The 26156-nt window shown below is 51.7% G+C and overlaps 1 protein-coding gene across 2 annotated transcripts in view; it reads left to right on the forward strand.

The window, feature by feature from the left end:
• The first annotated feature begins 1482 nt into the window (after positions 1–1482).
• Positions 1483–26156, forward strand: part of SLC8A3 (solute carrier family 8 member A3) — a 139172-nt gene continuing 114498 nt past the window's right edge. Inside the window, exons 1-2 of one of the 2 annotated variants that reach the window (XM_057318684.1) lie at positions 1483–2249; positions 20868–22713. In XM_057318684.1, the coding sequence (XP_057174667.1) occupies positions 20930–22713 (1784 nt within the window). In that variant the 5' untranslated portion in view covers positions 1483–2249; positions 20868–20929. The remainder of the gene's footprint in view (positions 2250–20867; positions 22714–26156) is intronic. The other variant, XM_057318685.1, reaches the window with a different exon arrangement.

The raw sequence follows: 26156 nt of genomic DNA on the forward strand, positions 1-26156 counted from the left end.
TGTAGACCAACCAGCATTGTGGATCTCCGTGGAAACAGATACAAGGAAAATCCCACCAGTGACCTATCCTGAAATCCCAAACCTGATTCTGAAATCTTACAGTCAGTGTTTCGGCCCTAACCTTAACTGAACCCAAGGGCCACGAAGGTTCAGGGGTCTGAGATCACAGGCTCAGTTAGGAGCACGTCCAGGACTCAAACTCAGGATGGAAACCACCACACGATTTGCTGAAGGAGCACTGAGTCAAGGGATCAGGAAAAAACTCACATCATCCCAGGCTCAGACGCTTTCTAATTCCTACGCCCACTTGTGTCTTCGCACCAAACCTCGTTCCAGAACAGTCCCTCAGGGAGCCTGGAAGTTGCCCATAGAGCTGTGGTTGTCAGCGAAACTCCAGTTGGTTCCGCCTTCCTTCAATCCTTCAGTTCTGCTGCTTGTGGCCTTGGGAGGGTTATTTAGCCTCTCCAAGGCTCAGCGTACTCAACAGAACCGTGGGGTTAGTAATTGTACTTGCCTCTCGGAGTTTTATGAGGATGACATGAAATAATACAATCAAATTCATTAGCAAGGTTGTGCGGCCTAAGGAGGTGCTGATACTTGCTAAGCCTGATCCTTCTTTGTTGGCCCGGCAGACCTGCTTCAGGCAGCAAGGAGGCCTGAGAGGAGCAACTTCCCACCCGTATGATTCTGCCCCAGAATCCATAGCGGTGCCTCTACAACGGGCCAGCCGGCCACCACGCTCATTTTAGCTCTGCCTAATGCTATCGATACACTAGATGAAACCTCGTTCTTAGGGGAACCCTGCCCACCCCTCATGCCTCCAGGACCACGCCTGACAAATATAGAAGAAATTACAGGCAGCCGATTTCAGGCTGCGTGTGTACACTTTGTCCGAGCCAAGCCCCAAACCCTAGTTCTGCTGCTGCATCAAAAGACCATCTCTCCTCCAGGCTCCAGGCCCAGAGTAAGCAGCAATTTGGGAGGCAGCCCCCTCGTATTTTTAGCCTTAAAAACCCCAAAGCCAACATACCAGCGCTCACCCAAGCGTCTCTCGCAAGCTGTTGTTTGATTTGGGTTGAGAAAATGACAGACTGAGTTCTGCACCAAGAACAGAAAAAAAAAAAGAGGGGAAAAAGGGAGTTTTATTTTCCCTCCCCTGCCAACCTCCATCCCCCTCAACTCCTCCCTTAGGCCTGGGTGGACCCTGCCTGGGTAATCGTCCCCTGCTATATTTAAAAACCACAGATGTGTTGGTGGAGACTTAATTTCGGAATTGCAGGCGGCGTCTCCTGAGGACAAGGGGAAAGCCGGTGCTGCGCGCCCGCCTGGCCGCCCTCCCCGCCCGTCGCCCGGAGCCCCGGACTCCGCGGAATCCAGGTCAGGACGCGCCGCCGTCTCGGGACTGCCGGCGTTCGGGAGGAGCCGGGCGCCGGGCTCCGGCGATTGGGTGGGTGGCCGCGGGCGAGGGCTCCCGCCCGCATGGGGCCCCCGGGGCCCGGGGGGCCGCGAGGCGCAGGTCCACTTCCCCGCGGCTGCTCGGGACGCTATCTGAAAATCCCCCCTCGGCGCGCGAGGATAAATATGCGCGGCTTGTCATTCGGCGCGGCTCCCTGGCTCCCAGCTGATAGGGTGACGTTCGGTTGGGAAGCTTGGAGATTGGCTTTTTGATTTGGCTTCTTGCTGCGGCTTAATGGGCAAAGCTCGCGGCTCGCCCAGAAACCAGCCCCTCCGCGCGTCCCCTCCGCGCGGCGAGGCCGACACGTCCCCCGCGGTGACGGCGTGCCAGGCGGAGAGCCGGCGCGCGCCCAGCCCCGGGAAAGCCCCGGCGACGCGGCCGCGAGCCGGGGTCCCTCCGAGCCGCCAGGGCGCGCCGGGCCGCCCGCCTTCCTGCCCCTCCTGGCAGGGATCCCCCCGCTGCCGGCGGCTGGGACTCCGGGCCTCCCCGGGCTCACTCCCGAGCCCGCGCCCCGGCCCCGGCTCCTCCCGGGGTCCGCGGGAGGGTCTCCCCGCTCCTCCCTAGGCCCCCTGCCCTGGCCGCAGCCCGCGCTCCCCCCTGAAGGCTGCGAGCCCACGAGCCCCGCGGGCGGCGGCGGCTGCCGACTGACATGCCCCGGACGCGGCTGCGGCCGGCGGGCAGCCCGCGGGGGCGATGAGCCGCTGCGGCCGCTGAGCAGCCGGGCGGCGGGGCTTCGCGCACCTTCCTCTCCCCCTTCACTTGGCCACTCCGCTCGGGAGACCGGGAGGAAACGGTGAGTAATGGGGTGAGCCTCCCGCCCTTCCCCCGCAGCGGGCGGCCGAGGCTGGGGGCTTGGGATGCCCCCCGGAGGGTTCCCGCTTGTGAATGCTGGTGTTAATTAAGTTATTTCTCAAGATCATTCAGACGAGCTGCCTTCCTGTGGGTTTAGTGCCTCAAGAGGTGGGGGGAGGGTGCCTCGGAAAGTGAACGTTTTGTCTGCGGAGCTGGGGGGTGGGCATGGTGGCAGAGTGTCTGGGGGGATCGCGGGGGAGGGGGGGCAGAACGAGACGCCGGGGCGTGTGTGTGCGCTCGGGCGGCGGGTGCGCACCGGGGAGACTGAACGCTGCGGCGCGGGCCGGCTGCATGTGTGCCTGTGTGCTGGCGGTGCCGGGCGGTGCGGTGCTCCCGGGGCTGTGAGTGCCCGCCGGGGTCGGGGGCTAGGGGCGGAGCGCTTTACCCCGAGGCGCGCGCCCGCGTGCACACACGCACGCGCGCGCCCAACCTCGGGACTCCGCCGCCGCGGGTCGGGAACTGCAGCCCCGGCGCACCGGCCCGCGGCGGCCAAGGGGGCGGGGAGAGGGAGGGTTTCTCCCGTCCAGGGCCCTCCGGACCCCGGGGGTCTGGGCGGGCCGCGGCCAGGTGGAGAGAAGGGAGATGTGTAACTACCCACCCCCGCCACCCTCCCCAACACACACACACGCGCGCACACACACACACACACATACACACACGCACGCACGCGCCCAGAGGCTAAAGCTGCTCTGCAGACCCCGCCTGACCTGCCCCGAGGACCCGAGCCGCTGGGGAGAAGAAGAAAGCGATATGCTTCGGGGGAAAAGCAGTTTTTCGTCTTTATTCATTGAGGTTTATTTTTAACCGCGGAGGGAGTGGAGGGGGGCTGGTTAAATAGAACAAATGCCTTTAATGCAGTGCCATAAATTTACCCGCCTGCTGCCCGCCTCTCTCCCTCCCTCCGTCTCTCACTCACTCACTCGCTCATCGTTTCTGGCGACTAAAAAACCCTGACCGTTTGTTTGCTGGTTCAGTCTCCTGGGCAGAGGGTTGAAATTGGGGCAGGTTCTCAGAAAGGCAGGCTGCAGCCGGCCGCGAGGCTCGGAGCTCCCGGGTGGTCGAGAAACAGCCCGAGCGGAGGGAGTTGTGGGTACGTGCTGGGCTCGCAGCCGGCCTACTGGTGGGGCACCGAAAGGGAAGCCTCCGGGCCTCTGGCGACCTGGTGACTTGCAGCCGCCTGTGATTAATCTTCCACAGCTGTTGGGCCCCATCCACTTGAGCTGAGCTCTTGTTTACCTCGATTTTCAAATATAGCTGCTGCGCCGCTCTCTTCCTGAAATAGGGGATCCGTGCACTCTATAGGGGCGCTGGCCTCCTGCTGGCCCTTCTTTTTAGCGGGCTCGCAAGTTTGAAAGGAACCTGCCTTTTCATGCCTTGCAGCTCCTCACCTGGGGACGGTTGCGCCCAGAGCTTAGGGTGACGTGCTGTGGGCTGACCACCCCAGCTTCACATTGCCACCTACAATTCCTCTCCGCAGTCTCCACACACGCGTCCACTTCCTGGCCCCTTTCTTTAAATAAAATAATGCATATTGGGTTGAGAAGAAACGATGGAGGCTACAGAACTGAACTTGAAGTCGTTCTTGAACTTAATGGAGATGGAAAGGCTATTCATGCAGTTTCTGTACTTGGAATGCTTTGTTGTTCTTCCAACACCCCTAAACTCCAACTCCATTCTTGTCTAATGTACTCCTATTCTCCCTCCAGCTCTTAGGTCATTGGTTACTTCCTCAAGGACGCCTTCCATACCATCTCTGATGGACCAGAACCTCTATACACTCATAACCCGAACCTATTATTTTTGAAATAGTTTAAAGATGCACATTCAATTTACTTATGTGATTGAGTAATGCTAGTCACACCTCTAGACAGTAACCTGGAGGAAGGGAGAGAACATAGCTGTCGTTTATTCACATTGTATCCACAGGGCCTAGCACTGTGCCTGGCATAGAGTAGCCAGTCCATAAATGCTGAATGAAGAATGAACTCGAAGGGCCAAGTTAGCCCTCCTCTGTGTTCCTGCCCCTCTGATTTCCACTTTGCCATCTCTTGTACTGCCTTCTGTGGCCTCCTGGTCAGAGAAGAGAGAACAGGGTTATCAAACTGACCCTGTAAAAACCGTTTCCTTCCTTGACGCTCCTTCCGAGGCTGGAACCCTGAAGCTGAGGGAGAACGCTCTTGCCGCATCCCTGCCCGGTCCCTGTGCCAGACAGCCCCTTATACAGTCTCTGGGCATAGTTGCCGGGATCGTCCATGGGTAGTGGTGGGGGTCATTGTGCCTTGGCCTGCATGGTCCAGGCACCGCTCACAATCTGGATTTGGGGGAATGTGTCCCGCATCTTGGCTTCTCTTTAAGCTACCAAGGTCGGGTAAGAAGAGTGGGTAACCCCGTTTTCATTCAGCCTGGTTGTTTTGCCTAGAGGCTCAAATATTTGGTGAGGCTCAGCCATATATTGGACTCTAAAAGAAAAAGCATTCATTTATTCATTCAGTCAGCTATTTATTCAATAATATTCAACAACAGCCTCTCTGCCAGGCATTTGCTAGGAACAGAGGCAAATAAAATAGAGTGGTCCTTTTCGTCATAAACATACATTCATTCCAGCAGGGACAATCAACCAGTGATTCCTTTCAGTGGAGGGTAAATCCCAGGTACAGTGGACGCATGTAGGGAGATCACCTCTCTACAGGGGCTTTAGGAAGACGTCTAGGGACAGTGAATCCCAGAAAGAGAGGATGGGTAGGGTTTGGCTTTGGTGAAAGCAGGGCAGGGCTGGGAGAAAGTGTTAGGATGGAAGGGATCCACATGCAAAGTTCTAACACGGGTAAGGCCAATGACTGAAGATGGAGGGTACAATTCCAGGAGTGAAGTTTGGAGGACTCTAGGGGCTTGTACTCCGTGCTGAGGATTTTCACTGTTGCCAGTGGGGGCTTAGGAAGGTTGTTTGTACTGAAGTGCATTTGAGAAGGTATGTTGAGACTGGAATATAGGGAGAGAGACAGAGATGGGGAGCTGGGAGGCTGTGGGGGAAGCCCAGGGCATCCTCTAGGTGGCCTGTGAGGGAGGGGTATGGGTTCCTCTTTCTGTTTTAGCATACAAACCAGAGCTGCTCTTCTGGGAGGATATTCCACCATTTTCTTTAAAGAGATTGGCTTGTGTTTGGTTGTCTGTGTTTCGAATGGGCACTCTAAACCCAATACTAGACAGGGTGCCTCAGGGAAAAGGAAAAGTGTCTCCAGCAGGTGTAAGACACACCTCCTGGCCGACTGAGCTGCAGAGCAAGGTGAACCCCAAAGAGCCGAAGTCCCTGAGGCCTGGGGAAGCTCTCAAGAAGGAGCCTGGAAGGGTAAGAGTGGATTTAGATCCGTATCTGGATCCATAGACACTATTGAGCAAGACATTTAGGTAGGAAGAACCACATGTGTTTGTATGTAAGTGTGTAGTTTTTGATAATATGGAGAGTGAATAAAGGCTAATTCTAGAATCAAGTGTATTTGGATATGGTGTACAGAATCCCGGCTATGAAGGCAACAGCTCTATTTCATCCTGGATGAAATTTACTGCTTTGATACTTGGAATGACCAATAGTGCTTTCCTGGTTGTACGGCAGGAGCACTGGGTCATGTGGCGTCTGGATCCGGAAGTGGGACTGGAAACTGTAATCTTGCCCTGGCTTCCCCGTGGTAATTTCCTAAGCACTTGAGAGGAGAGGACCTCAGGGTCATGCACCGCTATGCTTGTCCTAGAGAATGAAGCCAAACAGCGTGAACTTGGTCAGCATTCTTCCTTTGCACCCTGACCTCCCCACTTTGTTCCTCGTGCTTCCCTGGCCCTGGCCTCAGAGTAAAAAAAATCTCCCTTCCCCTCCTGCACAGGGCCCAGGGGCCAGCCCTGCTCTGCCTCCGTCAGCCCGCCTCGTGTGCTTTCTCCTCCAGCCCCAGATCCCCTCCCTCCACCGTAAGCACGTAAGCACGCTCAGCAGGCGGTGGCCTAAAAGAATGCCCCTTGTCCAACTCCTACCCCTTCATGCTTCCCTTTCATGCAGCTTTCACCAAACTCTTGAACTTTGAGAGTTACCAGCTGTCTCCGTTTGGTCACCACTCATTCGTTTAGCCCCATGCTTTCCCACTGTTCTCCACCTTCTGCCCAACTATCACCCACCAAAGACTTCTCATTCCGCTGAATGGAATAACTGGTTTCTGATCTGTCCCCCCACCGCCAGGTGAGATTGCCTATTAGCTCCCGAAGACTTTCCCCTCTTGGCTCCCACCACACTGGGCTCTCCAGGACCCGTAGCTCTCTAGGCTGTCCCCCTTCCACCTCCTCTCCAGGAGTCTCCCCTCCCTCCCACTGTCCCCTTCTCCACTGCCCCTCGGCCGTCTCCCTCGTGGTTTGTGCTGTGACCGCGACTCCTCTGTCACTGTCGCTCTCCACGCCCAGTGTCTTGTTTCCAGCGCCTTGCACAAGATCTCCGACAAGATGTCACCTCCGCTCCTCAAACTGAGTGTCTACTAAACTGACATCGTCTTTGTCCTTGGGAGCTTCTTTTGTTGACTTCCCACTTTCTGTTGATGGCATCAGCCCACTTCCAGTCACCCTGGCTCAAAATCCCCAAGTTCCTCTTTGTCTCCTCTGCCTTATCTCTGAATATTGCTAATGCCCACTGAGTCCCTCCCCACCTTCTCTGTCCCTGCCCCTAGCACCTGAGTATATTCGATAACCTCCTACAAAATCGTACCGATGACAGTAATAGTTGTTCTAGCAGCCAACGTCTGTGCCTTTACCACCTGTGAGCTCCTCGGTTGCAAAGTGCTTTACATTGATTTTCCCATTCAGTCCTTACCATACCCCTACCAAGCATTGCTAGGATTGTCATACTCGATAAATTAGCTTTCTAACATCTTCCAGCTTTAACCTCCTGGTCCTTCAACTCTTTTTAAGATTGTTGCAAGATCCCCCCCCCTCCTAAAACACCCTTCTGGGCCTGTTGCTTTCCTACACAGAAACCCAGAAGGGCCTCCCATGGTGGGCAGCCGCCCACCTGCCTGCCCTCGGAGCCCTCCGCGGCCTGGCTCACCACGGCGTGTTGAGGTTCCTGTCTTCCAGGTCTTGTGTGGGCACCTCAGTGAACTCATCCTTTCCTCTTCTGTGCCTTTGCTCACGGTTTACCTTTCACCGAGAACTCTGCCTGTTCTTCAGTGTTCAGTTCAAATGCCTCTTCCTGACGGGAGCTGCAGTGGAGAGCCGTCCCTTCCTCTGAATTTTGATAACATGGTATCTGTTTTTCATGAGGCCCTCGGACTTACTGAAATGCAGTTTTTGCATGTGGCTTGCCACCCCTCTTGGACCAAGTGCTTTTTCTCTCTCCCACCATCTCTGCGATGCCTGCAACACAGTGGGTCATCAGTGAAAAATGAAGGAGGGGATAAACGAATAACCTACCTCACTTTTGAGGTGGGTGGAACAAGGTCAAGAAAGGGGCTCTGTACCATTTATCATAAAAGAGGCCAGCGGTGGAGTCAAAAATCAAACTAGGAGCAGGCAATGTGGTATAACAGAAGAAGCACTGAACTGTAGAAGTTTGTGTTTTAGTTCTTATCTGACGATTGCAGGCAAGACCCACTTCTGCTCTGTGGGCCTTGCATACCTTATCCATCAGAAAGGGTGCTGTTGGGTGCGTTGACTTTTAAGCTACCCCCCTGGCCTGACAATTCTGTATTCTGTGAGTCTCGTTCCACACCCCATAGACCGCGTCCTCCTGAGACTACTTTTAGTGCCAACAGTATCTTTCATTTCAGAACCTTCCAGCTGCAAGTCGAAGCCCCCGCTGTGCCTGTCATCACACTGGGTTTCTAGAGAGCAGCATGACCAGCCAACTCAACTCTCTGGACGTGTGGCCTACATGGTGCCCCCTGCCGGTTGAGTGCCCTGATGGCCCTAGGCTGGCACTCCTCCCTGGAGTCTCCCGCCACCACACCGCAGGGCATTCACAGAATGACGAGTAGTGCTCTCGACCCCAAATGCTCCAGCCGGGCTGGGCTCAGCTCCTGCGCTCCCCACCCCCTTTTCCATCCGGGATGGCTGCATTTAGAGCCACGTAGACTCTGTTGAGCGTCTGTGCGGGACTCCTCTTTCCAGAGGCTCTGCCCACCCCCTGCCACACCAGCGTTCTCTCTCCCCGGTGAGACTGGAAGAAGCATGTTGAGTCTGTGCCTTCCAGCCCCTCAGGAGGAACTAATGGGGGAGTCATCTCCTAGGGGAATCATTAGAGGCGCGAGGAGAGCACACAGCTACCCCCAGTCCTCCGAGTCTGCCCCTGGCACCCTCTTGTCGCAGGAGGGCCCAGAGTGCCCTAGAGCTGACTGTGCAAGAGAGCCCCCAGTCGTGGCTCAGCAAGATGACTTGGACTGCTTGCCAGAGCCCCTTTGTTCTCCATTCAGGCAATGATATGATTTAATTCCACATTTCAACATTGGAAAATTAAGAGAAATTAAGTGGCATTAAAATAAATCAGGCTCCTGGAGAATGAGCCGAGGGAAAGGTACATACAGGCAGCTCATCGCCCGCCTCGCCTTGACGGGTAGGCAGCCGGGCAGAGGGATGGCAGCCCGCTCTCTGGGGGTAACCCCGAGAGATCAAGCCCAGGTGGCTTTCTCTGGGGAACAGAGAGGGGCAGGAGCAATTCCCCCTCAGGCCGCCCTGAGCTTCTCACTCCCTTGACCCAGCCCTGGCAGGGGACGTGCTCTCTTGGTCGGTTCTGAAATGCCACTCCTTCAGGCTTGGAAGGACCAAGGTTTGGTTCTGGCTCCATTAGTAATTGGCAGAGAGATCTTGGCACTGAACTGAGCCGCACGGTTTCTTCAGCCGTAGGAGCACCCTCACAAAGGATCACGGGAGGCCAGGTGAGGGAGGGTGGAGGCCTCTGTGAAAGGTTCGCAGGTAGTGCTGCTTAGGATTTGTTGAATGAATGATGCGCTCTAAATGTTGCTCGTTATTATGCCCCACGCTGTGGGTTAAGGTGCAGTGAGGGGGCCATGGCACAGAGAAGGAATCCTGTTTAGAAACAGCCTTGGGGCGCCTGGGTGGCGCAGTCGTTAAGCGTCTGCCTTCGGCTCAGGACGTGATCCAGGCGTTCTGGGATCGAGCCCCACATCAGGCTCCTCCACTGGGAGCCTGCTTCTTCCTCTCCCACTCCCCCTGCTTGTGTTCCCTCTCTCGCTGGCTGTCTCTATCTCTGTCAAATAAATAAAATCTTAAAAAAAAAAAAAAGAAACAGCCTCAAGGCTGCTGTCCAAACACTGAATGCTCTTGTTCTTTGGAGGAAGGAAACAGACTGCTCTCTGAGGTCCGTGGCTTTAACCATTTACCACTCTACCTGCCGGCTTCCCGGGAAGTTTGAAGTCCCCCTCACCCGTGCCTCTTTCCCATATTACTTAATCCTGCAGAGGCCACACAGATCCACTCAGCAAACATGACACTCGCTCTGCCAGGCACCAGTCAAGGCCCTGCAAATACTCCGAGCAGGAAGGTAAACCAGAAGGACAGGTTTCCAGCTACGGCGGGGTTTATAGTCTATGATAAACCAGTAGACAGACAGACGGAAACAATGACGATTTCAGTAAGTGATATGTGTTGTAAAGACAGTGAACAGCAGTGGGCCAGAGCGCTGGCAGGGAGGCTGGGATCACCTTCAGAGAAGACGAGGAGGAAAGCCTCCAAGAAGCTGGCCTCTGAGACCTGAATGAAATGAGAGAGTGACTCTGGGGATCTTTAGGGTAAGGGGGGGTCCAAGCAGAGAGAACAGTAAATGCAAAGGTCCTAGGGCAGGTGCGTGCTTGGTGTGTTCTAGAAACTTCAGGGAACGCCACCTTAGCTAGAGTGGGGTATGCAGGCAGCAAAACAGAGTGGGGGGAGTGAAGGGCAGGAAGTTAGAAGCTGAAGTCAGGAAGGGGGTGAGGAGTTGTGCAGGGAGAGGAGGTTGCCAGGGATGGCGGGGTCCGATTTAGATTTTTAAAAAAGACATTTTTGGCTGTGTTGTGGAACGTAGACTACAAGAGAAGGGGCAAGATCGGCAACTATTGCAGGAGTCCAGGCGAGAGATAGAATATTGAATCTCCCGTAGCTTGAACAGACTGTGACACCTAATTGCCACTCGATACATTTGAGAACACTTCCGGGCAGAAGTGAAACCTACAACCATGATGGGCACCTAGGAAGTGCTGGACAAATACTTTTTTCATGAATCAAGGAGCAGAATCGGGCTTTCTTGTAGTCACTCTAGGATTTGAGTTCCTCTCAGTATTTTGGATCTTTTGAAAATACTTTTAATCGTTCTAGCTAGCAGTATTTCAGAGCAACAGTGTGTTCATGAGTTCATTTTCTTTTCTGTGAAGCTGCATGCTGCTTTGAGACAGACATGAGAAATCCAAGTCCACCGCCTCTGTGATGCTCTCAGCCTGTGCACATAAATCCCCAGACCCTTTGCTCACGTCAAGATACGGATCTGGTGTGCTTTCCTGTGCACGGGTCCACGGCAGGGCCCCGACCTGCTTCATCACCATATCTCCAGAGCTTATCACAGTCTGCACGATTGAATTAACAGATAGCTATCAGGTTGACTAGCGTGGGGAGCACTCTGGTGTTCTGGTTGAATTCTAGAGCCTTCCTGCTCTCTTTCCAGAGAGCCCAGAACCCTCGCTGGCCTCACTTGTTACGGGACGTCCTTAAAGCGAAACATGTATCCAAGTTCAGTGGGTTTTGTGTGGATTCCTTGCCTGTGGGCCTGGAGGTCCCTGACGCAGGAGCAACTCTGCAGGGCCAGTGGCAGAGCCAACGCCTCTGATGCGGTTTGGTCCTGACTGTGCCTCTTTATTCTTCTTTCACCATCGTCCCCTGTTTTCAGTTGGTCTCCGTTGATGCTACTTCTGAAAGAGCTCACAAATCCACATCTTCCACCGCAGGCCCACTCTCACTGTGTCTGTCCCGGTCCCGGTCCCCGTGCACTCAGATGCCGGGAGAGCCAACAGACCCGTCTTCCTGCTTCCTAGTCTTGCCCTGCTCTCCTTCACCCACCTGGCTTCCCGATGGTCGTCCCGCGAGGTCTCCTACCCAAAGGAAAAAACATCAGTCTTGCCGCTCCCGTGATTGAAACACTGCCAGGGGCTCCCGGTGGCCCCCAGGATAAGGCTCTAAGTCCTTGGCTGGGTGTCCGAGGCCTTTCACGAACTTTTCCTCTCTTACCTCCGCAGCTTCTGCCCAGTGCCCTCTCCTTCAGCCACGCTGCTCCCCCTTCTCGAAGCAGACCCTGCTCATTCAGGCTGCCATGCTCGGGAGCCTAGGCTTTCTGTTATTTGTCTGAGATGCCCTGACTTCCACCCGGTGAACTCCTGTTCATTCTTCAGATCCTGCATGGCCTGGTTCACGAAGCCGGCCCTGACGATTGCAGACAGCGCGCGGCCTGCCTTCCTCTCTGCTCTCTTGGCACGTCACGCACGCTTCCACGTCTAGTACTTGTTTTGTTGTAATTATTTGGTTTTCTGTCACTGTTCTCCAGTGAAGTGGGTGCTCCTCAAAGGGGATTATTTTTCGTTCATACTACTCAAACTTGAAAAACCTTGCTCACAGCATCCCTGACAGATGGGATGCTCCATTTGAACACTGCCAAGCGTGGGAGAAATCACTGGATATTATGCCTTCTATTTTTGCCCATTTATTCAATGTATCTATTCATTCAGTAAATATATACTGAGTAACTACTATATGCCAGGCACTGAGATAGACACTGGGGCTACAGAAATACCAAGCAGATACAAATTCCTACCCTCTAGGAACTTTTAATTTTTTTTTTTTTTTTGAGTGTGCACAAAAAATGAAGTGGGTACAAATCAGAGTAACTTCCTCACCATAATTCTGTGAAAGTCAATGTGTGACGCATAGACTGGGTTTCATTCAAATGCGTGTATGCACGAATGAATGAACACATGAACGAACAGACTCAGAGACTGAAAGGAAAAGTGTGGACAAGTCAACTTAAGCTCTCGTCGCTGGAAGGGAAAATAACTAGAAACCTGTCCTGCTGCAAATGGACGAGTAGAGTCATTTTCCTATGGAAATAAGGGAACTCTGGATCTTCTCTATTTCCTCAGTAAAGCTATAAACCAAGCAGACAGCAGGTTTAGGGAGAGACAAAGGGGAATCTGCTTGTATGGGGAGGCATATCCTTGGCAAGGTACGAAAGCGAGAGTCCGGGAGTGTGGGCTATTTGTCCTGTACGTAGAAAGACTTTTCGGTACCCATTGTGAGTCAGCTCACTACACACCGAGACTTCTTCTCCTGGCCAAAGAAAGTCTCTAACGGTTGGCATTCCTGAGACGCCAGTGTCATAGTCAGGCTGCAGCCCTTCTCTTCTCTCACAGGATTTTCAACCTTGACTGTACCTTAAAATCAGGTAAGGAACTTTTAATTAAGAAACCTAGATATTGGGGCACACTCCCAGAGAGTCCAAACAGATCTGGACCAGGATCCAGGCGTCGGTGTTTTTGAGAGCTCCAGAGTTAGTCGCGTGCACACGGCCTCCAGCATGTGGTCCTAGCTCCGGTCCAGCCTCCAGCTTGGGGGATGACAGACGCAGCCTTAGCTCCAGTGGGAGGAGCACAGCGTCAGTGGGCAGAGCTTCTCTGCCTATCTCTCTGGCCCACTCTCATTGTTGGTGTCTCCCTAGATCTGTCAGGGGCTGGCAGAGGCCCCAAATCCTCTGACTTCCACAGAGTCTGGTAAACCGTAGAGTCAGAGAATCAACGAGCCTTGGAGTTCATAGAATTTTAGAGGCAGGGAGGATATCAGAGGTCAGGTCGAACCTCTTAGCCCTATCAAGAGAGTTCCACTAGTGTGACCTCTTGTCCTAAAAAAATAAAAGATAAAAAAATAAAGCTGCCCAATACTGAGTTGAGATCCCCCAGGGAGTTTCCAGAAGTGTAGAAGACGGACACGTGAACATGTAAGACCAGGTCAGTGTCAAGTGCTTCCGTGGTGGTCAGAGTGTTCGAGGAACGCAGGGGAGCGACAGGCGTTTTGGAGGTGGAGGAAGAGGGCATTGTCAGGGCAGGCTTTCCAAAGGAGGTGGAGCTTCCTGAGGCCCTAGGTTCTTGACAAAAGGGCTCCGGATTCCTACCCTCCTCTTCCACCCTCCCTTTCATCCCTTGAGGTTGGGAAAGCAGACTTTGGCTTTCCCAAATTTCATAGCCCAGCTGTGCTCCTTCTCATCTGGTAGCCTTTGGGTGGTTATGAATCTTTGAGCCCGAGTCCCCTCATTTCTAACACAGATAATAATACTTGTCTCACTGTGGGTGCTTAGCTATTAAATAGCAGCCATAAAAGTGCTTAATGCAATGCTGGCCATACAGTAGGTACTTGATGCATAGATACGATTATTGTTTTTGCTGTCATTTTAAAAATGGTTTATATAGGGCACGAGGAGACGAGGCTGCTGCCCCCCTGCACTGCCCAGGGGGCTCCCTCTGCTGGTGTGGTAGTGCCCAGGAGAACGTCAGCAGGGTTCCATGAGGTTATGTTGCGGTTTGGAAGTCATTAAGAATTTGAGGGACTTCTAGGGAAGGCGAATATGACGATCTCGTGAGGCCGGAGAAGCAAGAACGGTAAAATGCCACATCACGCACTACTGCAAGATTCTCTATGTTACAAGGCCAGGCTGCACTGCAGCCGCAGCCCACATGGTCAGCAGCAACGGCGCAGGGACCAGCCCGAGAGCCGAGAGCAGCACCAGAAAAAGAGAGGACTCCCCGTGACATCATTGTCCTCAGTGATCCCTGTAATTCCTCATTTGTCCCTATCCCTTATCAGAAGAGAAACTCTGTAAGGCTGAGGATGTGGCGTAGCTCGTTCGAGGCCCTACTCCCAACCCCCAGCACAGCGCTTGGCCCGGGATGGGCATTCAAAGAGCAGTTGTTTGAAAAATGGATTCGATCCAATGTGCATTTGGCAAGTCCAGAAGCTAGAATCTCCTTGACTTTTTCTTGAGCCCCGTTTTCCTACCGTCCTCCCTTAACCTACCGTCTTCTGCTCAGAGGGCTCCGTGGGAGTCTGAGTTCCGTGCCTATTTCTCACGCTGCTGCGGGCCAAGCGCACTTGCATGTGTCCCTTCAGTTCCTTGTCTTTGGAGACAGGCCTGCTTGCAGTCAGAGCATCTCTGTCTCAAAGGACCCAGGGAGAGCATCCAACCTGACGTGAGTTTTCTGGACGAGGAAGCTAATCCCCTGAGAGGTTCACGGACTCTTTAAATTCTTACAGCTCGTGAAACAAGTTCTTACATCCTGCTTTCAAATTTGGGGCTCCCTCACCGCCCTAGGCTGCCTTTGAGTACGGAGAGCCGCCAAGCTGGTGGTGAGAGCGGCACACCCTGACGGGGGCTCACGCCGTCCTTCCTGGGCCCGTGCTCAAAGGGGGCCCCAAGCGCACAGACCAAGCCAGGGGCTGACGCCAGGTGCCCCACAGTCGTGCTGCCAGTACTCAGATGCTTCCCTTTCTCCGTACTCACTGCGATTTCAGGCAAATTACTCAATCTTTATGAGCTCAAATGAGCTTATCTGCAAAACAGAGCATGATGATAAAGCATCTCTGTCATTCACTATCAAGATGCAAGGAGATAATCACGCATAAAATCCAGCATCGTTATGTTTTCTTCCTTGGACCCAAGTTCCTGTTGTGACAGTCAAACCACCTAAGCGGCCGAGGGCACATCTTTCCTACTCTAAGAGTGCGAGGGGTGTCGCTCCTGCGAGTCTGGGGAGCACTGCTACAGAGAGAGGACTCCGCACCGACTCTCGCCTCTCGTCCCTCTAGGGAAGCGCGGGAGAAGAGGCAGTGCTCTCGCCCTCCGCGGACATGTGGCATCCAGTGCAGCCTGGCTGCGCCGAAAACTTGAACGTAGATTGGCCGTGATGCCTGTGCAGGGGCCCAGATTTAGAAGCAGAGCAGGATGACGCTCCCCAGGCTGGTAACAGGCCCGGAGCAGTGTTCCCATTGGAGAAGGTGGAGGGCGTAGCAGGAGGCAGATTTGCTCAGTCTGGCCTGGTGGCACTGTTTTATTAATGATCTGGAAGAGCAGAGGAACAGTGACTTTAATTAAATTTGCCAGTGATATTAAAAGATGTCAGGAGCCACTGCCGAGGACAGAGACACCTTGCAGATGGCCCTGGGGGTGTCTGGAAAATAATCCAGGAAGGGGTTGAGAAGCCGTGGGCTGAGCCGGGGCATGGGTTCGGTTGGGGAGGAGGAACGTGACATGGGGACAGAGGGTCATCATACCCAGAAATACCCCAGGCCCGTGCTCTGTATCTGTATCTGTTCTGTTTCCAAGAGATGTCTCACTGATCTTCCTCTGGTCCTGTTCCTCTTACAGCCATCTTAAACCCGTTAACCAAATTGGTTTTTCTGAAGTCCAAATCAGACCATGTCCTTCTCCTGTTTAGAATCCTATCATTGGCTTTTCACTGCCCTTCAGATGCAGTCCATCTTCTCAGCCTGGCACGTAAGACTTGCCATGAACGGAGTCCTCCCTACATGTCCAGTCTTCTGGACACTCATCTTCGCGCCTCCTGCCTCACACTGAATTCCTTGTAATCCCAAGCACACAGCAGGCTTTTCCACATCTCCATGTCATTGCTTGGGCTATCCTCTTTGACTCAAATGTCCCTCTTCCTGCCTTCCCTTCCCCTCCCTTTCCTTCCTTTCCCTTTCCCTCCCCTTCCCTCTCCCTCCTTCCCTCCTCCTTCTCTCCCTCCCTTCTTTCCTTCCACCCTCCTCCTTCCTTCCTTCCATCCTTCCTTCCTTCCTTCTTCTTCTTGACTAAAGCTCACTCGTGCTTGAAGACTCGTTTCAAGGATCAGTTCCTTCAGAACGCCTCCCTGAATCCCCAAGCTGGCTCAGTGCCCTCCTCATGTTCCAACATTCAGCCTATACCCTCACTTCCTAGAGTAAAAGTGCCTATCAGTGCAGCTATCCACCCCTGCTGGATTGTACCTTTGACGGCAAAGCCTGTGTCTTACTTTTCGTTTTGCCCGTCGAAAATCTAGTACCAAGCCTGGCAAACCACTGGCTTTTGCAAATTTTGTCAAACTGAAATGATGGGAAGGAGAATATTCAGGTGGGAGACTGCATCAGGCAGCTAGGACACCCCAGGAAGCCTGGAGACCAGGCAGCTCTACCAAATGGTTAGTCTCTCCTGTCCGGGTGGCTGGGTCAGTCCTATGATTTCTGAGTATACAGAGAACTGGAAGCTGAGAGGGGGCCATGGACATTTTACGATAAAGTGGGACATCTTAGTAAAATGGAATGGTTAAACCATAAATTCTATGTCATCTGCATGTGAGTTCCGGCTCTCCTACTTCCTTGCTTTATACTTTGATTAAATGACTTAATTAAGACTTAGTTTCCCGAAATGTAAAACAGGGATAAAAATAGTACGAATCTCATAGGATCGTTGTGAAAATTAAGTGAGGAAGTATTTAGTGTTATGCACACACTAAGCACTTATATGTGTTGGTGACTATTGTTAATATCTTCGTTATTTGGGGGTGGTGTCAGGGTTCTCAAGCTGAGTCATATCCCTGAGTATGCTAGGGTTGATTAAGAACCACAGAAGATCATTTGGGTCTCTAAGGAGCTGGGGTGGATCCCCAGTAGGTTGAGATCTGCCTCAGTTGTGTCTGGGGCTGGGGTAACAGCACAGAGAAGTGACCATTGGCTGGGTCACCAGCAGTGTCCACTCTCCCCCTAATATCTCAGGCAGAAGCCATTGCCTGGCAGGACCAGAAGGAACAACTGGGAATTCACAGGCCATTTTCCACCTTCAATTCCAAGAACTTGGTGCAGGCACTTCCTAGCCACCTGCCTCCCTTGTTTTCGGTCATCTTTTCCTTCAGTTCACTTTTCTCCGTGTCTATCTAAAGCAGCCCCCAATTCTGACCACACGACAGCAGAGTCCCTACAAAAACCCATTGTCAAAGGTGTCTGCAAGACCTAGGAGAGCACAGACCACGATCTTCCTAATTCTCCTGCTTCATAGGGTACGTGGGAGCCCTTGTCTTCTGTTGATCAGGACGACTCTACTACCGAAGCTTCCATGTCCGTTGACTTCCGAAAGCCAGCCCTCTCCCTTAACCTGTGGCTAGCCCCGCCCCTTCAGGTTGGCCGGCCCACGCAGCTGCCGCCACTGTCACCGTCACCACGTTGGCTCTTGATCAAAGGGCTGCTGCAGCTGTGCCCACCTTCCGTCTCCTGCTGCAGAGGGCTTCTCAGAATCCACAAAATGGAGGGTTTTCAGAGGTCAGGGCAAGGGACCAAGATCCTTCTCTGTCCACATTTCTCTGGGGTGGGTGAGGGCCAAACCTGTGACGGCAGGGGGGTCTCTGTGTACATCGCAGATTATGAGAGACCTTCAACCTCTGAACATGAGTTCGGAACAGCTTCAGCTGCCCCACTCTTCCGCCATCAACCTCATAACCTCTTCTTTTCTGAGTGTCAAAGCCCCGAGCACCTGCTGTGATGACCCCCAGTACCTGGACTAAGGGGAATGTGGGCCTCAGCACTTGGCTGCCGTGGTGGGGAATATGAAACCAAGTTAATCCATGGAGCTCTTTGGAAGGGAGGCCTTCATGATTACAGTGTGCACCCGGGTGTCCTGTGTCCTGAAGGGAATTTCTCTGTGACTACAAGCCTTGGGGATTTCAAGAGGTCATACATAGCCTCTAAAATCTAGTCAGGATTTGTCTATGAGAGCTCTCTATTTTTTTTTCTGAAGCAAATGGCTATTAATTCGGGTCATAAAGTGGCTTTAAAGAAGGCTGATGTCTGAGTGTATTAGTCAGCTCAGGCGGCCATAACAATGCCATAGACTGCGTGGCTTAAACAATAGACATTTATTTTCTCACAGTCCTGGAGGCCGGAATGTCTGAGATCAAGGGGCTGGCCAATTCAATTTCTGGTGAGAGCTCTCTTCCTCGCTTGCCAATGGCCACTTTCTCACCATGTGGTGGGGAGAGACTGCTCTCTCTCTTCCTCTTCTTATAAAGCCATCAATCTTATCAGAGTAGGACCCACTCTTATGCCCTCATTTAACTTTAATTATCTCCTAAAAGCCCTATCTCCCAATATAGTCACACTGGGGCCTAGGGTTTCAACATATGAGTTGGGGGGAGGGGGACACAATTCAGTCGATAGCACTGAAGAAGCTTCCTTAGTGACTATATTTATTTATTCCAAAAACATACATTTTTTGAGCACTTACTAATTGACTACTTAGGATACCACGATAAACAGAATAAACAGAGACTTTGCCTTGTTTTCATTCATAGTTTAATGGCTGAGCTTGACATTAATTATATAATCCCATAAATAAACATGTAATTTCAAAAGTTTTAAAAATGCTATGAAGGAAAAGTAGAGTGTGTTGAGAGGGCATAACAGAGAAAGTTGACCATCTTAAGGACTGAGGGTAATTTTTCCTGGGACAGTGACACTTAAGCTGAGATCCAAAGCATTGCTAAGAGTGTGGGTACCAAAAAGAGTCATTTCAGGCATACGTGGAAGGTGTCATGTGCATAGGTCCTGAGGTGGGAAATAACTTGGTTATTTCCAGAGCCTGATATGAAGGCCGTTGTTGTTGAAGTGTGGTAAGAGGGAGAGGGGCAGAAGATAAAAGGAGGAGAAAGAAGGTAGCTTATCTGAGACTTTGTAGGTCACGGTAAAGAGTTTTTATATTAAGAATAAGGGGAATCAGGACACCTGGGTGGCTCAGTTGGTTAAGCATCTGCCTTCAGCTCAGGTCATGATCCCAGGGTCCTGGGATTGAGTCCCACATTGGGCTCCCTGCTCAACGGGGAGCCTGCTTCTCCCTCTGCCTCTTCCTGCCCCTCCCCCTGCTTGTACTCTCTCTCTGTGTCAAATAAATAAATAAAATATTAAAAAAAAAGAATAAGAGGAATCTACTGAAGGGCTTCAAATAGGGAAGTGATAGTGTAGGTTTGGGGTTTTTAGAAAAGGTGACTGCTGCTGTATACGGAAATGAAGTGGCAGGAACTGGAATGGGGAGTTCAGGGAGGAGGTCACTGCAGGAGATTCATGAAGTGAGGGGTAATGGCAGCTGTGACGGTACTGGTAGAGATGGGGGGAGAGTCTAGGCTTCGGTGCTGGATAGACAAGGAACAGGAGCAAAAGGGAGGCCTACAGACGACCACCCTTTGCCGAGCATGAGTAACTGGGTGGAGGGAGGTGCCATTTTCTGAGATGGGAAGCAGTGGAGACAGGGGACAGGACCTGGAACCCTGTAAGGTGCTGTACAGATGAAATTAGCATTCTTCTTTTACTAATGGTGCCCCACAGGGCTGGAGCAGATGTGGAAAATGGGCAAATAGCTTTTCTTTCCTTTTTCTTTCTTTCTTTCTTTCTTTCTTTCTTTCTTTCTTTCTTTCTTTCTTTCTTTCTTTCTTTCTCTTTCTTTCTTTCTTTCTTTCTTTCTTTCTTTTTTTTTTTTGAAAGCTATGGCGTGGTTATTTGCATCCTCATTGCATCTGAATGAGGCAGTGAGTGGAAAGATGAATTCATAGTTTCCGAGGAATTTCTTCCCATTCTCCTGAATTCATGCTCACCTCTTAGTGGTTTGAGGCCAGCAGATGGGGCTGCATTTCACCCCCAAATCTTGTCTACACTTTAAAAAAAGGTGTTTGAGAGCCACTTGCATGTTTTATGAATAGTGATTTCTATTACTTGGCCCTTTCAGCATCTGGGTTTGGAATTTGAGTGGCTGGCTGATTTTCATCTTCCTGTAACTGAATGTCTCAACGGTCCCATAGCCTGTTTTGCTGGAGTGTTAGGGCGGCCGTGGACTGGGGCTGGCGCACAGCTTACAGGGGCCTCAGTTTAGCTATCCCGCAGGTAGCGTCCACCACACTGTCCACCCTCTTGATTTCCCAAGAAATGTCAACATTACAGCTTGCCTGGAGAAGTTTTGTGTTTGGGGAAGCAGTTTTTCCCAGGCGGGCTGAGTTGTGTGCAGAGCAATGTGTTCTTTTTGGGGGGAGTAGCCCGTGAAAAAAGTTCCACTCCGTACGTACTCTTGCACACGTACGTGATACAGAATTCTTGAGTATGAAAACAGTGGGGGTAAAGAAGCCCGAAAACCCTAGAAACACGACAAGGGGTGAAGATTCAGGTCATGCTTGGCCTCTTTTCAGTTGATTCTTGAGAACTCTCACAGATAACAGCAGGGTTTGGAGACAGGACTGGAAAGTATCACTTATGTTTTCATCACCAGTATTCCCAGCTCTTTTAAGTCATTCTTCAGCTGAGTCTCCACCAGATGGTCCTGCGGACAGAGCCGCTATTTGTGCCTCCCATTGACATCTTTTTTTCCAAGTGAGAGACTGCCCCATATGTTAGTGCAATATGTCGCTCAAGGTGAAACATCAATTTGTATTGGTGGGAACCTGCCGTTTGCTGTCCCCCTTTTTCTCATGCCTTTCCCTGCCTCTCTGGTCTTTTCTAGGTCTCTGGCCTGTCGGGAGGACCATTGGTGCTGCAGTGGAAGCCAGCGGCTAAATCTCGTGTATGGCGTGGTTAAGGTTGCAGCCTCTCACCTCTGCCTTCCTCCATTTTGGGCTGATTACTTTCGTGCTCTTCCTGAATGGTCTTCGGGCAGAGGCTGGTGGCTCAGGGGAGGTGCCCAGCACAGGGCAGAACAATGAGTCCTGTTCAGAATCATCGGACTGCAAGGAGGGCGTCATCCTACCAATCTGGTATCCGGAGAACCCTTCCCTTGGGGACAAGATTGCCAGGGTCATTGTCTATTTTGTGGCCCTAATATACATGTTCCTTGGGGTGTCCATCATTGCTGACCGCTTTATGGCATCTATCGAAGTCATCACTTCTCAAGAGAGAGAGGTGACTATCAAAAAGCCCAATGGAGAGACCAGCACGACGACGATTCGGATCTGGAACGAGACTGTCTCCAACCTGACCCTGATGGCCTTGGGTTCCTCTGCTCCTGAGATCCTTCTCTCTTTAATCGAGGTGTGTGGTCATGGGTTCATTGCTGGCGATCTGGGACCTTCTACCATCGTAGGTAGTGCAGCCTTTAACATGTTCATCATCATCGGCATCTGCGTCTACGTGATCCCCGACGGAGAGGCGCGCAAGATCAAGCACCTGCGCGTCTTCCTCATCACTGCTGCTTGGAGCATCTTTGCTTACATCTGGCTCTATATGATCCTGGCCGTCTTCTCCCCTGGGGTGGTTCAGGTTTGGGAAGGCCTTCTCACTCTCTCCTTCTTTCCAGTGTGTGTCCTTCTGGCCTGGGTGGCAGATAGGCGACTGCTCTTCTACAAATACATGCACAAAAAGTACCGCACAGACAAACACCGAGCGATCATCATAGAGACAGAGGGCGACCACCCCAAGGGCATTGAGATGGACGGGAAAATGATGAATTCCCACTTCCTGGATGGGCACCTGGTGCCCCTGGAAGGGAAGGAAGTAGATGAGTCCCGCAGGGAGATGATCCGGATTCTCAAGGATCTGAAGCAAAAGCACCCAGAGAAGGACTTAGATCAGCTGGTAGAGATGGCCAATTACTATGCTCTTTCCCACCAACAGAAGAGTCGTGCCTTCTACCGGATCCAGGCTACCCGTATGATGACCGGCGCGGGCAATATCCTGAAGAGGCACGCGGCAGAACAAGCCAAAAAGGCCTCCAGCATAAACGAGGTGCACACCAGTGAGCCTGAGGACTTCGTCTCGAAGGTCTTCTTCGACCCGTGCTCTTACCAGTGCCTGGAGAACTGCGGGGCTGTACTCCTGACCGTGGTGAGGAAAGGGGGGGACATGTCCAAGACCGTGTACGTGGACTACAAAACAGAGGACGGCTCTGCCAATGCAGGGGCTGACTATGAGTTCACAGAGGGCACTGTGGTTCTGAAGCCAGGAGAGACCCAGAAGGAGTTCTCGGTGGGTATCATCGATGACGACATTTTTGAGGAGGATGAACACTTCTTTGTGAGGCTGAGCAACGTCCGCATAGAGGAGCAGCCGCCGGAGGAGGGGATGCCTCCCCTCGTACTCAACAATCTGCCAGTGCCTCGGGCCATCCTGGCGTCCCCTTACGTGGCCACGGTCACCATCCTGGATGATGACCACGCGGGCATCTTCACTTTTGAATGTGACACTCTTCGTGTCAGTGAGAGTATTGGTGTCCTGGAGGTCAAGGTTCTGCGGACATCAGGTGCCCGGGGCACAGTAATCGTCCCCTTTAGGACCGTAGAGGGGACAGCCAAGGGTGGTGGCGAGGATTTTGAAGACACATACGGGGAGCTGGAGTTCAAGAATGATGAAACTGTGTAAGTAACCTTTCCATATTCTAGCCCCCTGCGTCCCTTGCCATCTCTTTCTGTCCTTACGATTCTTCCTCATACCGCGGTAATGTCAAACCTGGGTCCCAGCACAGGTGTGCGGGATCAGCAGGCACCCCTGGTGGGTTCCGTTTCCAAACCTTCCTTCCGTTTTTTCACTTTCAGTTGTCTCTGGGCAGGGAATCCTGTGGCAGGAGCTAAGGACGCAGAACATTCCATCCACTGGAACTCAGAATGATGGCCGGTGGAGGTGTGGGGCGACAGAAGTTTTGATGTCAGATTTAGGAGAATTCTTGTGACTAAGCAGGAGCTAGGAGACGGGTTGGGTCTCTCCTTCCTCCTCTCCTCATGCCAAAGGCCCAAATGAGCCTTGAGACTGATCCTTTCCATTCTGAGGCAGCGCCAGCCCAATCAAGGGCATGCTCGGGGAAGCAAGTGGCCTTGGCTTTTTTGCCCCCAGGGCCATATTGCGGTTGTATTGTATGACCAGACTTCAGGCATCTCTCCTTCAATTTGGAAATTGCAAGGTTGGTTGAAACTTGGCAATCTCTGTAAATGCTGTAGGCTGTTTTATGGTATGAGACTCGCCCAGGCTGGGTGAGATGAGTCAGTATAGCTTGGGTCCTGGAGGCATCTTGCAGAAGCAGAACTCCCAGAGCAGTGGCCACCTGTCTTTGGTCCCAGGCGTGAGCTCCAAAATCTGGCTAAGCAATCTAGGAGGCACGTCTTAGGAATTGGGGGCGAAAATATATCTTCAGTGTGGTCATCTCTTTTCACAGTCTGGAATTCTCCCAGAATACTTCTCAGGCTAGTGGCCCATTTACCCTTCAGACATGGTGGGTACTGCACTTCCATGACCTTGAGCACTGTAGGGGCTCTCCCCATTGAACCTTCTTGTACTAGGTGTTCTGGGGGTGTGTTTTGTTTTGTTTTTGTTTTTCTCAGATGGATAGCTTTGAAAAAGAAACAGAATGACTTTCCCCAGGATTTGCAGGTTATGGGAGACCAGACTTTCCAGGGAGGCCGAGAAGGGGGAAACTTGTCTCTGAATTCCTGCTCATGTCCACAAGAAAGAAGCAGTAGCAGGAGGGGGCATGAGGACAAAAGGGGCATCTAGGAAGGGGGGATGTCAAACTGCTCCAAGACCCTGCTAAGGACACTTTGAGTGGAAAATGGAAACATACCACATGTAGGAGAGTGAAGGACGGAGCAAACGGGGAGGGGAGCCCATAGGACTGAGGGAGAGGGGTCATAGAAGTGCTTCCTCCAGGCCCAGGCAGGGGGCGGGGCTCCAAAGGGGTTGGATGGTGCTGACAGCAGAGCTGAGTGAGCCACCCAGGGGACTCTCTTTCGTCCTCCTGCAATCCCTTCCTAATAATGTGACTCTGGGCAAGACGCTTAGTCTCGGCTCGGAGAACTCAACTGTCTGACCTGCAAAGTGGGAACAACAATACTTTCCTTGCCTGGAGGCAGGGTCGAATCCTTTTGCAGTTCCTCCCTGCTCCAGGATTTTCTGAACCATAGATAGAGGCACTCAGCATAGGTCCCATTTGCACTAGCCAAAGATGGAACAGGGATATTGTCTCCTGAAGTGAATGGGCATTGACAAATTGATTCATTAGCTCTGTTAGTCATTTCGCTGGGAGGGATAATCATTCGTTAGCCCAAGTAAAAACCTGTGCCTTCTAGAGAATTCTGTCCCATTTCTATGTGCTCTGGAGAGAGAGTTTATACATACAAATGAGGGACAGGCCCCCACCGGGAAGACAAACTCCGTGCAAACTCTCATGTTTATGGCGACGTCAGTCAATAGATAAGAGGTTATTGTCGGGCATTAAATGACATCAAGACTACCACATTGGCTGTGATCTGACGGGCTAGTGGTTTCTCCAGTTCCGTACCTATCTGCCAAAGGCACTGAAGAGTCATCTTTGACAGATCAGAGGCTCGGCACCCCATTTCTTTGTCCCATGAACAATCCATTATGCACTTTGGATCCCTGAGCATGACTAGCCCTTCCTCAAACCTATTTGTTTTCCATCTGAATAACATCTTGGTGTAAATGGGCTTATGAATGACCACTTCTGATACTGGTTTTAAGCGTAGGTCAAGCTCTGCACGTTAGCGAGTCGGGTCCAGCTCTTCCAGGGTTTGGGGGACCAGCTACGTCACCAGCTATTCCTTCGTGTTATTTTCTAGACTTCAGTAGACTTTAGACTTACCTTTTTGGTTTTCTTCATTGCAGAAGAATAAGTCCTTAACCTGCTAGTAGTCTGTCTTCACATCGCAGCCCTACCCTTGATCCTTCATATTGTCTTTTTACAACCAGAGGCAGTGTGATGTAGCAGAAAAAGCACGGGCTGTAAGTACTCCGGGCGAAGATTCTGGCTCTAGTTCTGATTTAACCAGGTAGTCGGGGGAAATGTTATCGATTTATGAGATTATTTCCTCATGGGTAACGTAGGGATAATAATATTTCTCTTGCAAGGCTGTCATGATGATTCAAGATCCCGTGTGCAGTGCTGTTTGTATATGGTGTGTGCTTAGTAAATGAGGCCATTAATAATAATACCAATGAATTAACAATATTCTTCAGAAGACACTGTTGAGGTGATTGGGCTACTTGGATCTCTATGTGACCCTAATGAATAAACATGCTAGTTTTGGGGTTACCATGAAGATTCCTAATCCAGACCCCTAACATATTAGAGCCAGAGAAGACCTTAGAATATCGTCTAGAGGAGTGCTTCTGAACCATCCAGGAAGGTTGCTAAAATGCAGATTACAATTCAAAAGGTCAGGAGTAGGGCCCAAGATTCTGCATTTCTAACAAGCTCCTGATGCTGTTGGTCCCATCTCAGAGTTGAAATGCTCTAAATCTCTTGGCCAAAGCATGAGACCCGGGATGGAAAGTGGCTTTTCAAATGACTTGCTTAACTGAATCAAGAAGGCTTGCTTTCCACAAACTGAGGGCCTCAGAGGGGAGGGGGGTGGGGGAATGGGATAGGCTGGTGATGGGTAGTAAGGAGGGCACGTATTGCATGGTGCACTGGGTATTATATGCAACTAATGAATCATGGAACTTTACATCAAAAACCAGGGATGTGCTGTATGGTGACTAACATAATATAATAAAAAATATATTATTATTAAAAAAAAAAAAGGCTTGCTTTCCAGTTCCAGCTTGCAATTCCAACTTAGCTAGAACCCAGCTCCTATCCCGAGACCTTGCTAATCGCAGCGCCAATCTGGAAACTGAAACTGAAACCCTCAGGGTACCTGGTCGGAAGCTGGGTGAGGCTGGAGCAGTTCTACCTTCCAATCCTTCCCTCTCTGCATAACTTTCTTTGCCTACCAAGCCCGCGAGCACCAGCAATGCTGCCCTCAATACACTCTTCTAAAAACCTATTCAGGTTGAAGCCAGGCCTATG

The sequence above is a fragment of the Ursus arctos genome, unplaced genomic scaffold (genome assembly GCF_023065955.2).
Source record: "Ursus arctos isolate Adak ecotype North America unplaced genomic scaffold, UrsArc2.0 scaffold_25, whole genome shotgun sequence".
In the NCBI taxonomy this organism is placed as follows: Eukaryota; Metazoa; Chordata; class Mammalia; order Carnivora; family Ursidae; genus Ursus; species Ursus arctos.